The sequence below is a fragment of the Bos grunniens genome, chromosome 2 (assembly GCF_055505025.1).
Source record: "Bos grunniens cultivar Pamir isolate PY7600 chromosome 2, Bosgru_T2T1.0, whole genome shotgun sequence".
Classification (NCBI taxonomy): domain Eukaryota; kingdom Metazoa; phylum Chordata; class Mammalia; order Artiodactyla; family Bovidae; genus Bos; species Bos grunniens.
In genome coordinates this window covers 95,143,537-95,155,837 of record NC_141166.1, presented here as the reverse complement: position 1 = coordinate 95,155,837, position 12,301 = coordinate 95,143,537, and the positions used below count along the sequence as shown (strand labels likewise).

The 12,301-nt window shown below is 37.4% G+C and overlaps 1 protein-coding gene and 1 long non-coding RNA gene across 21 annotated transcripts in view; one reads left to right on the top strand and one right to left on the bottom strand.

Moving 5' to 3' along the window:
- The window catches only part of LOC147378365 (uncharacterized), a 137,238-nt gene extending 136,806 nt beyond the window's left edge, over positions 1-432 (top strand). Inside the window, exon 6 of the long non-coding RNA XR_015151984.1 lies at positions 180-432. This is a non-coding gene — a long non-coding RNA (uncharacterized LOC147378365). The remainder of the gene's footprint in view (positions 1-179) is intronic.
- GALNT13 (polypeptide N-acetylgalactosaminyltransferase 13) overlaps positions 1-12,301 on the bottom strand; it is a 943,716-nt gene that overhangs the window by 41,437 nt on the left and 889,978 nt on the right. For 19 of the 20 annotated variants that reach the window (XR_015151979.1, XR_015151977.1, XR_015151981.1 and 16 more), the window contains one exon: positions 7,821-7,919. The exons of the other annotated variant lie outside the window; for it this stretch is intronic. Coding sequence is in view for 16 of the 19 variants with exons in the window: in XM_086368993.1 (XP_086225119.1) it covers positions 7,821-7,919 (99 nt within the window). In the remaining 3 variants the exon portion in view is untranslated. The remainder of the gene's footprint in view (positions 1-7,820; positions 7,920-12,301) is intronic. 20 annotated transcript variants of the gene reach the window in all.

The window sequence follows — 12,301 nt, the reverse complement described above, 5'->3', positions numbered from 1 at the left end:
TCAAATTTTGTTATTAGAGCTAGAAGACTTGGATTACTAAATTTTTAAAGAGAACACCTCAAGATGATCAACTGTTGATTTTAATAATAATTCTTCACTTGCTACCCTGTTTCACAGTATTCCTGATACAAAAACATCCATGCATTATTTCATCTATTTACTTGACTAATTTTTATTAGGTGCCTACAATATCCCAAGCACTGTGCCCAGTGCTAGGAATGATGAGAGAAAGAGTATGCTGGATACTTCCAAGAACTACTGAAAAGTAAGTTTCTTTGTGATATCTCCAAAATTTAACAAAAACCAAACTACCAAAACATCCATGCAAGGAGAAATGGTGAAAGGTATAACTGTCCTGAAATATAAAGTCCCTTGATTTAGAAAAGTAAATGAGCAAAAAAAAAAAAAAAAAAAACCTACAAAAAGAAAAAACAACATTTGTTTTGACTTTTATGTAAAAAGCAGGAGAAATAAATTTGAATATTTTTAGGGGTTGGGGCTACTTTTAAAAATTCAAAGCTAAATAACCATAAAAATAAATGCTGTTTCCATGGTAACACAAAAGAATAGCAGTAAAAACAGGGAGGTAGCTCTCAGAATAAAATCCTGAGATCTGTTCTTTTTAAAAGTCAGTCAAAATTTTAAATCATGCTAGTATTAATACTGCTAGAAACTGTGAATTCCATAAAAAAGGATACCAGAATAGCATTTATCTGATGCTTTAATATTTTTCATAATACTTGTTAGAATAACAGGAGAGGCAGTTCTTTTTATTGACTTTAACAATACCATAAAGTGTCTTGTGCTTTTAACTTACCTCTGGCATTAGGCACTGAATAAATATTTTTACTTTTAGAAGTAAAGACTGAGATAATGGAGAACACAAATGGAAATAATAAGGAGAATAATTAATAGCAGTGGAGCAAAATGTGCTGTCTAGTATATGCTATGCTAGTTATTTGTTTTATAAAGTTTACTAATCTTTAGAGAAATTGAGGGAAAATTTGTATGCATTTTATAGGTAAAACACTGAAGCTCAAAAATATTAAGTAATGTACAAGGTATGCAATTTATCAGATCAGAATAGTGTTATAAAATGATGTTCCTTTATGTCAGCAGTTCAATTTCTCCATTTTTATTTGTTTAATTGTGATTTTATATATATATATATATATACACACATACACACACACACACACACACACACACATACACACACACGTATATACACAGACAGGAAAATGTGGGATAAAAAGAAAAATTTCCTATTCCAGCTTATTCTATCCTATTCCTCTCCTATTCCTCTCTCCAGTGGTAATTTATATTCCAAATAGATATCTATATATTTCTAATAAGTTGCATAGCATTTATATATGGCTATTACAGATACTATTAACAGAGAAAAATGTTCACAGACATTTTCCACAAATGAGGTCATTCAAATTCAAAGTAAGTTGTACTCTGTTATTTTTCCCTCTTTTCAGTTTTTGATGACAATACATTTAGACCTCTCAGTCATTTTGGTGGCTAAGTAGTAATCTCTACTGTGGATACAGTATGATTTATTTAAACATTCTCCTCTTGGTAAATATTTGTTTCCATTATTTGTGTTATGACAAAATGGGCATTCTCATATTTGTAGACATGAATAGCTTTATATAGATGAAAAATATTGGTTTTAAAGTTTATCTTGTAATTAGATAATGTAGAGACATTGGAAAATGTGTAGGTATGGGTTTTTTTTTTTATTGTTTATTTGTCCCCTTTATTTCTGAATCCCTGAGATTAGTATCTTTCTATAATTTTGGTTACTATGACAATAACATTTTTGGCAGTGTCTATATAGTACTAGGATATAAATCCATTATTCTGACCATGAATTCTTTCATCTATTTACTTGACTAGTATTTATTAAGTGCATTAAGTGCCTACCATATCCTAAGTACCAGGTACTGGGGATGAAGAGTGGAATAGGATATCAGTTCAGTTCAGTTCAGTCGCTCAGTCGTGTTCGACTCTTTGCCACCCCATGAATTGCAGCATGCCAGGCCTCCCTGTCCATCACCAACTCCTGGAGTTCACTCAAACTCATGTCCATCGAGTCGGTGATGCCATCCAGCCATCTCATCCTCTGTCATCCCCTTTTCCTCCTGCCCCCAATCCCTCCCAGCATCAGGGTCTTTTCCAATGAGTCAACTCTTCGTATGAGGTGGCCAAAGTATTGGAGTTTCAGCTTTAGCATCAGTACTTCCAAAGAACACCCAGGACTGATCTCCTTTAGAATGGACTGGCCCTGCCAATAGGAAGTCTACAGTAGAGTGGCATAGTTTACTTCTGGACATATGAAAACATTTAAATATTTTTTAAAATATTTTAAGCATTTATGATCTAGTGTTTTGTGTCATTAGACAAATTTAAGCATATGACTGGATATCCTTTTGAACAGTAACCATAGCAACAGTTAGAACTGGACAAGGAACAGCAGACTGGTTCCAGTTAGGAAAAGGAGTATGTCAAGGCTGTATATTGACACCCAGCTTATTCAACTTATATGCAGAGTACATCATGAGAATGCTGGGCTAGAGGAAGCACAAGCTGGAATCAAGATTGCTGGGAGAAATATCAATAACCTCAGATATGCAGATGACACCACCCTTAAGGCAGAAAAAGGACTAAAGAGCCCCTTGATGAAAGTGAAAGAGGAGAGTGAAAAAGTTGGCTTAAAGCTCAACATTTAGAAAATTAAGATCATGGCATCTGGTCCCATCACTTCATGTCAAATAGATGAGGAAACAATGGAAACAGTGGCTGACTTTATTTTTGGGGCTCCAGAATCACTGCAGATGTTGATTGCAGCCATGAAATTAAAAGACGCTTACTCCTTGGAAGGAAAGTTATGACCAACTTAGACAGCATATTAAAAAGCAGAGACATTACTTTGTCAACAAAGGTCCGTCTAGTCAAGGCTATGGTTTTTCCAGTGGTCATGTATGATGTGAGAGTTGGGCCATAAAGAAAGCTGAGCGCCAAAGAATTGATGCTTTTGAACTGTGGTGTTGGAGAAGACTCTTGAGAGTCCCTTGGACTGCAGGGAGATCCAACCAGTCCATCCTAAAGGAGATCAGTCCTGGTTGTTCATTGGAAGGAAAATGCTAAAGCTGAAACTCCAGTATGTTGGCCACTCATGCGAAGAGTCGACTCATTGGAAAAGACTCTGATGTTGGGAAAGACTGAAGGCACGAGGAGAAGGGGATGGCAGAGCATGAGATGGTTGGATGGCATCACCGACTCAATGGACATGAGTTTGGGTAAACTCTGGGAGTTCGTGATGGACAGGGAGGGCTGGCATGCTGCAGTCATGGGGTTGCAAAGAGTTGGACATTACTGAGCGACTGAAGCTATGAAATTAAAAGACGCTTATTCCTTGGAAGAAAAGTTATGACCAACCTAGATAGCGTATTGAAAAGCAGAGACATTACTTGGCCAACAAAGGTCCGTCTAGTCAAGGCTATGGTTTTTCCTGTGGTCATGTATGGATGCAAGAGTTGGACTGTAAAGAAAGCTGAGCACCAAAGAATTGATGCTTTTGAACTGTGGTGTTGGAGAAGACTCTTGAGAGTCCCTTGGACTGCAAGGAGATCCAACCAGTCTGTTCTACAGGAGATGAGCCCTGGGTATTCTTTGGAAGGAATGATGCTAAAGCTGAAACTCCAGTACTTTGGCCACCTCATGCAAAGAGTTGACTCATTGGAAAAGACTCTGATGCTGGGAGGGATTGGGGGCAGGAGGAGAAGGGGACGACAGAGGATGAGATGGCTGGATGACATCACCAACTTGATGGACGTGAGTTTGAGTGAACTCCGGGAGTTGGTGATGGACAGGGAGGCCTGGCGTGCTGCGATTCATGGGATCGCAAAGAGTCGGACACGACTGAGTGACTGATCTGATCTGATCTGATCTGATGGCATCTTAATGAATCCATGAGAGTAATTCACCTGACGGGTCTTCCTCCCTCATTTTCATCTATATTTGAATCAGAGTGATCTCATAAATAACGTTTTCTTTTAGAATTCTGCATGTCATCATGGTGCAAATGATGAGTAGCTTTTTTCATAAGCTGTTGAAACTCATTATGGGAGACACTTCTAAATATCTACTCAATACCATGGTAAATAAACTATGAGGGAAAGCTATGTGTGAGTGTGAGATGATGTATTTAGTGTATTTGTGCCATGAGGTGTCAAAATCACACACTTGTGGCCAAAGAGTCATACACAGAGGTGTTTTGAGTCTCTAGAAAGGCATCTGCTTTGCTTAATAGAAGGACAGGTATGGCTGTTTCAACTCTTTTCTATTCCCACTTCTTCCTGCTTTGAATGTAGACATGATGTCTGGAGTTTTAGCAGACCTCTTGTGACCAGCTGATGCTAAGACTTAACTATAAGAATGGAAAGATAGAAAGTATCTGGTTTCTTGGTGAAATTACTGAGGACCTGAACAAATGAACAACTGATTGCTTGGCAGATTTCATACTATGTGAAAAAAGTAAACCCTTGTGTATTTAGTCCCGTGGTAGCTTTTGCCACTTGGGGCTGAATTCATCGTGACTTTGGTAATAGAAACCTCTGACACTCACCGTGAATCAGTATAATAAGATGGACCCTTTTTGAATGCTCTGTTGTTGTTCTGACTATGTCATTGTTTCCATCATCTTTCATATAGTCATTTCCCCATGCTGTAATTTAGAAAGTTTGACTCATATACTTTCTTGTTTAAATTTAAACTGTGAGGTACTAATTAGGATTTTAATAATTAAGTTGTCTTTAGTTGTAGGGAGAAGCATTATTTTAGTGTCTTCCATTGAATTGTACAAAAGTCTGATTTGAAGTATGGTGCCAGAACTCAACAGGGCCATTTCATTCTGGCTTTTTCTCTATGGACCCTTTTTTTCCTTTAAATCTTACGTTATAGTTGAGTTACATGTTGTGTTAGTTTCAGGTATACATCAGTGATTTACTTATACATATATTTATTCTCTTTCAGATTCTTCTCCCATATAGGTTATTGTGGAATATTGCGTAGAGTACTCTGTGCTATACAGTATGTCTCTGTTGATTATTTGTTTTATGTATAGTAGTGTGTTTATGTTAGTCCCAAACTCCTAATTTATCCCTCTACCCCACATTTTCCCTTTGGTAACTAGAAGTTTGTTATGAGTCTGTTTCTGTATTATATATAAGTTCATTTGTATCATCTTTTATATTCCACATTAAGCAATAGTATATGATATTTGTCTTTCTCTGACTTTCTTCATTTATGATAATCTCTAGGTCCATCCACATTGCTGGAAATGACATTAGTTCATTCTCTTTTATGGCTTCATTGTATATGTGTACAAATTCTTCTTTATCCACTCCTCTATCGATGGACATTCTGGTTGCTTCCATGTTTTGGCTTCTGTAAATAGTGCTGCAGTGAACACGGGGTGCATGCATCGTTTGAATAAGATTTTCTCCAGATACATGCCCAAGAGTGGGATTGCTGGATCATGTAAGTGGGTACAGTCACTATGGTGAACAATATGGGGTTTTCTTAACTAAAATAGAACTATTTTTAGTTTTTAAAGAAACCCCCATATTGTTTGCCATAGTGGCTGTAGCCACTTACATTCCTACCAACAGTGTAGGAGGGTTCCCTTTTCTCCACACCTTCTCCAGCATTTAGTGATTATAGACTTTGATGATGGGTGTTCTGCCAGTTGCCCAGTATGAGGTTAAACCTCTTTGTAGTTCTGATTTGCATTTCTCTCTTAATTTGTGATGTTGATCATCTTCCAAAACTATGTTGAATAAGAGTGGACACCCTTGTCTTGTTCCTGATCTTAGGGGAAATGCTTTCAGTTTTTCACAGTTGAGAGTGATGGTAGCTCTGGGTTTGTCATATACAGCCTTTATTTTGCTGAGGAAGCATCCCTCTATGATGACTTTGTGGGGAATTTTCATCATAAATTGGTGTTGATTTTTGTTAAAACCTCTTTCTGTGTCTATTGAGATGGTCATTTAGTTTTTATTCTTCAGTTTGTTGATGTGGTATATCATACTGTTTGATTGGCAGATATTGAAGAATGCTCGCACCTGCTCCTGGGTTTCCTAGCAGCAGTGGCAGCCAGAGCACTCCCAGGGCAGCAGGGGAGTCACTGGTGACTGCTTGTGGGTGGCCTAGTGGCAGTGGTCGCTTGTGCCCATCACCGGAGCTCTTATAGGTGGTGTCTTGTTACCTACGAGTGTGCACAGGGAAAGAAGCTCCTATGGCGGTCCCATCCCTCTCCTCCTGTATTTCCCAAACATTGGCACCTTGCCTCTCTTGCACCCCCAGGCTTCCTCCAAGTACGTCCTTGGTTGCCACTCTGGCAGGGTGTCTCTGCACAGCCGATTCCTGTCTCTACCTGAGTCTGACCTCTGTAGCCCAAGCTTCAGCACCCAGCCCCTGTCCATACTGACAGACAAGCATCTCAGGCTGGGGAGTACAAGGCAGTCTTACTGATATGTCTGTGCAGGTTACTCTTCATCTTGCCTTACTCAGGCTGGTTGCTGCCCTCTCCTCCCTGGCTCCAAAGCTTCCTCTCCACCCCAGCTGATCTTCCTACTGTAGAAGGGACTTTCCTGGGTACAGAAGTTTTCCTCCTTCATAGCTTCCTCCCTGGGGTGCAGTTCCCATTTTGACTACTTTATTTTTCCTTTATTCTTTTGTCCTATCCAGTTATGGGAGGGGTTCTTGCCCTTTCAGAAGTCTGAGGTCTTTTGCCAGTGTTCAGTAGATATTCTGTGTGAATTGTTACAGTTATAGATGTATTTCTGATGTATTTGTGGGAGTAGGTGAGCAGACATCTTGATCCTGAAGATCTTTCTATGGATTCTTGAAACATTCAGCTATTACAAATAATCACCATCATGTTGTGCTGAACAGAATCATTTTTGCTTCCTCAGTTCACTCTAAAACACTAGATAAACAGCTCACTCATATGCTTCACCTTGACCCTTTTAGACAACTTGTCTACCAAGGAGCAGCTGTCTCTTAACTGTGCTTTGTTATAAGTTCCCATGAACTTCAAATTAAACCTCTGAAAGTGGCTGTGGCACCAAGACTCAAGCCAAGCAGCCTTTACTTTTTCTACCTTGCAGTGCTGCTTTTCATTGCTTACAGAAAACACAAGAATCCTTGTTATAGTCTGGTAAGTTTCTGATAATTAATTGGACCATCACAAAACAGGTGTCCTAAAATTTTAATTAAGTATAAATCTTGTTTAAATAATACATTTTTACCTGATCTGAAGGGCATCTTCAGATAGCCAAAGCAAAGTTGTTAACAAACATGCTTATCTGTGTGCTTAAAATTTTATTAAACCACCAAAAGTCATAGAAAACATGATAGACAAGAAACATTTGAAGAAGAAATTCAGGGTAAGCACCATTAGGAACCATAATTGCTGAGTGATTATTTTATATGATTGAGTTAACAATAAAATGCAGTCCTCATTTTCTCATACATGGTAATAGGAAGTAGGTCTGAAACATCTGGCTGCCCTCATTCACTCTAGGCTAATTAAAGATGTTGCCCTACTTATTAAATTCTTCAGTGTTTTCTTATAATACTTAGAATAATAACATAGTTATTATATGTTAAAGACATAAATTAAGTCTTTATTAGAATGCCTGTCAATTTACTAAGACATTGTTATTGGCAGTGAGCCATAATCTACCTGGATAGTTTACACAATATCTTCCCCCCCAAATATGAAGCTGATAAAAAACGGAGTTTACCTGATTTCCTCCCATACCGTGACAGTTGAATATACCCACTTTTTCATTTTCCTTGCGGCCCATGTTGTCTAAACATTGATTTGTTTCAACATTTCTTATCTAAAGGAAACACAAAAATGTAAGTCAGAAAATCTTTGGTATTTTCAAATTCCTTGTTGATAGCAAAATAATATTTTTGTAAGGAAATTTCTCCAAGGAAAAGACAAAGCTTTAAATATTTATTTTTCTATGTCTATTCTGATATCTGTATAACAGTCTAAACTCCCATTCAAGTAAACTTGCATAGCACTGGCGTTGTCATTAGCATCCAGTCAAGAGGCACTCTTTGTTTATAGTGTAGTGTCAGAGAAGAAGAAAACAACCACGTATTACAAATTAGGAGTTCTTCCGCAAATCTTCTGAAAATTAGGACAGTCTCGAAATTGCACCCAAATAATCATAGTGTATTTGTGAAGTCCTTAAGTCCTACAGTGCCCTATGCAAAGTAATAGAAACAAATTGGTCCGATATGCAAATTTATGTATTTTTCGTTGCTTCATTACTAGATGCTCCATTCTGAACATTTATAAAGATTAATTACACTGATAATTTTTTAACTAAAACATGCATCTTTTTGCATTCCTAATACCAAACAGTGGAAAGCAGTTGACCCTAAGAAAAACTATTACAAGGCTAAATGGTGATTTCACAGGAAAAATTTTTCAAAACCAAGATTAAATTGCCAACTGCAAACATCAGATTCATGGTTTATACTCAGACACTGCATTAATCCCATAATTAACATGTTAATATACATTTGTGCCAAATGTAATTTTATGAAAGCCATTTATTGAGTTTAAAGATGCCCAAATTACTAAGTCAAGCACAAGTGAACGTAAAAAAGAAGAAAACCTTTTCTAATAGATGAAATGTTTTAGATTTTTTTTCCTTTAGTCTCAACCCAAAGTAGTAATGTTTTACACTTGTCCACTCTGCTTCCAAAAAGTTCTTTTCTCTCTTATTAGGACACATATTTTACTGTTTACTCACTCATTACTTGGATATATTTAGTTATCTATGCTTCAGGTGCCTGTTTCTCCCTCTTGGCAAATGAGTATGATTAGAAACTTCTGCAGAGGCTGGATTAGGTTTCTACAAATCAACTTTTTTGTATGGTACAGAACCCCATGGTCAGGTAATGGTTGCCTGAGTTGGGAAAAATGGTGTGATTTGCAGTAAAGCCCCAGTCAGCAATTGAAATTCACACTTGGTAAGGGGTTGGGCAGAGCTGGGCAGTGAGATCAAGCCCTGTCCCAGTGATTAGAGGGAGGCAAGGGTGGAAACAGAAATAAATAAGGGGACTGTTGAGTCATGCCAATTAGATATGGTTATTTGGCATAAAAGGACAACAGTGGATGTGGGGCGGTCAAGTTTAGGATGTTTTTAAGATAGAGCCAGTAGGACTTACAATTGAAGTGGAAATGAGCCAGGAGAGGAAAACAAAGGCATCAAGAAGCATTACAAGATTTTGGTTTGAGCAGATCAGTAGATGATGTTTCCATTTATTGCGAGCAATATTCTGAGTTCTTACATGTTGATAACTGTATCTGTGGCTTTTATACTTCAAAATCAATTTGCTCCATCTGAAATCCTTGACTAACAATGTATTTCCTTGAGTATATTTAAGATGTTACTCTGTTCACTTCTAGTATAAACAGTTGCTTTTGAAAAGGCTGAAGAAAATCTGTTTTCTTTCCCTTATTCTTACAAATATATTTTTGCCTGAATGCCAAAATAAGTCCAGTAGATTGCCCAGATAGGTGGTGGTCTGTTTCAATATGTAGTTCCAAATTTATTTTCAAGGAGTAAATATTGAATAATATTGTATTATAGATAATTGAATTATTAGTGTTCATTTTTTGTTACTTTGTTTTCTATCAGGAAAGTCTATTCTGTATTTTGTATCTTTTATATATCTCTTATATATGTCATTTTCTATTCGATAGAAAAGAAAGACAAAACTATCTTTAAAAAATTTCCTCCTTCCCTCACTTTAAAACTCTTATGGCATTTTCTTCAGAATCCTCTGCTTTTTCAAATTTATCCATTTCTGAAATGATTCATTCCTTAATTTCTAATTCTTTCCTCCAGTTCAGGCCCTATTTTCAGATATTTTTTTTTAATTTATGTTTTTATTTTACTTATTTTATAATAAAATTTATCTGTTTTCCTGTCTTATGAGCCTAAGGTTTTGATTTAGTTTCATTTTTCATAGAGATATAACTTTACTCTTGATTATCTTTATTCTTATGGTAGTGATCCTTTTCCTTTCTTTTCAGAAAAAAATTCTCTTGATTTGTTAAGAGGAAGAATTTGATCAGGAAATAATTTTTCTCCCTCCGTCCCTCTCTCTTCCTTTCATTTTTTCTTTTCATTGCTTCCTGATGGGGGTAATGATTTGTCATCTTTAAACTATTCTGATGCCCAGACTATTCTTGTTTAATTGGATTAGGGGACATAGTGTCCATCGGGTTCTTTAAAATCTCCCCAGATGATTCTAATATGCAAAGTTTGGCAACCACCATTCTGTGTGGATCACAATAAACTGTGGAAAATTCTGAAAGAGATGGGAATACCAGACCACCTGACCGGCCTCTTGAGAAACCAATATGCAGGTCACGAAGCAACAGTTAGAACTGGACATGGAGCAATAGACTGGTTCCAAATAGGAAGAGGAGTACATCAAGGCTGTATATTGTCACCCTGCTTATTTAACTTCTATGCAGAGTACATCATGAGAAACGCTGGGCTGGAAGAAGCCCAAGCTGGAATCAAGATTGCCAGGAGAAATATCAATAACCTCAGATACGCAGATGACACCACCCTTATGGCAGAAAGTGAAGAGGAACTGAAGAGCTTCTTGATGAAAGTGAAAGAGGAGAGTGAAAAAGTTGGCTTAAAGCTCAACATTCAGAAAATGAAGATCATGGCATCTGGTCCCATCACTTCATGGGAAATAGATGGGGAAACAGTGGAAACAGTGTCAGACTTTATTTTTTTGGGCTCCAAAATCACTGCAGATGGTGACTGCAGCCATGAAATTAAAAGAAGCTTACTCCTTGGAAGAAGAATTATGACCAACCTCGATAGCATATTGAAAAGCAGAGACATTACTTTGCCAACAAAGGTCCGTCTAGTCAAGGCTATGATTTTTCCAGTGGTCATGTATGGATTTGAGAGTTGGACTGTAAAGAAAGCTGAGTGCCGAAGAATTGATGCTTTTGAACTGTGATGTTGGAGAAGACTCTTGAGAGTCTCTTGGACTGCAAGGATATCCAACCAGTCCATTCTAAAGGAGATCGGTCCTGGGTGTTCTTTGGAAGGACTGATGCTAAAGCTGAAACTCCAGTACTTTGGCCACCTCATGCGAAGAGTTGACTCATTGGAAAAGACTGTGATGCTGGGAGGGATTGGGGGCAGGAGGAGAAGGGGATGACAGAGGATGAGATGGCTGGATGGCATCACCGACTTGATGGATGTGAGTTTGAGTGAACTCCGGGAGTTGGTGATGGACAGGGAGGCCTGGCGTGCTGTGATTCATGAGGTTGCTAAGAGTCGGACATGACTGAGCAACTGAACTGAACTGAACTGGATACTCGAGGAAGGTATGACATATTTTGATATTTGATGGTGACAGTACAGTTACTCTTCCTTTTTTGAGTAACTTCTTTTTCAGTGGTTTCCACCTGGACATAGACTCACCTGGAAAGCTTTTAGAATATACTTCTATTTTGCTTCTGCTTCACAGATTCTGATTCAAATGGTCTGGAGTAGGACCAGAATACGGTTAAAAGATCCCCCAGATAATTCAATATAATCAGGACTGAAACTCCTTGTATCAGGAGAACACAATGAAGTAGTTCCTAGCTGGAATCCTGATTATTTTGTGAATCATTTTGAGAACTCTGGGTGCTGGTGGAAAGTAAAGGACATTTTCATAGCAAAGCTGATTTTGCCACTACCAAGTGAAATGTTTAAGAATAAATACTTCCAGCTGTACCTGACAGGACGTGTTTACACTGGAGACCATTTCTAACTTCACAAGGATAGATCTGTTCCTGTAAGTTTTTGGACAGTTGGAAAAAAATCCTTTGGTTTTTTTTGAGGATTCCTGGTTCTGTTTAGCTCTCCACATTTTTTTTTTCCTTCCAATTTTTTATTGGTGTAGAGTTGATTTACAATGTTGTGGTTAAAGTATGCAGAAAAATAATACAGAATTTTTCAGATTATTTTCCCATATAAGATATTACAGAGAATTGACTGTGTAGGTCTTTGTTGATTATCTATTTTATATATAGCAGTGTATATGTTTGAGCAAACTCATAATTTATGCCCCCCACTTTTCCACTTTGGTAACCATAAGCTTGTTTTCAAAGCCTGAGATACTGTTTCTGTTTTGTAAGTTTGTTTATATAATTAGATTCTACATGTAAGTGATATCA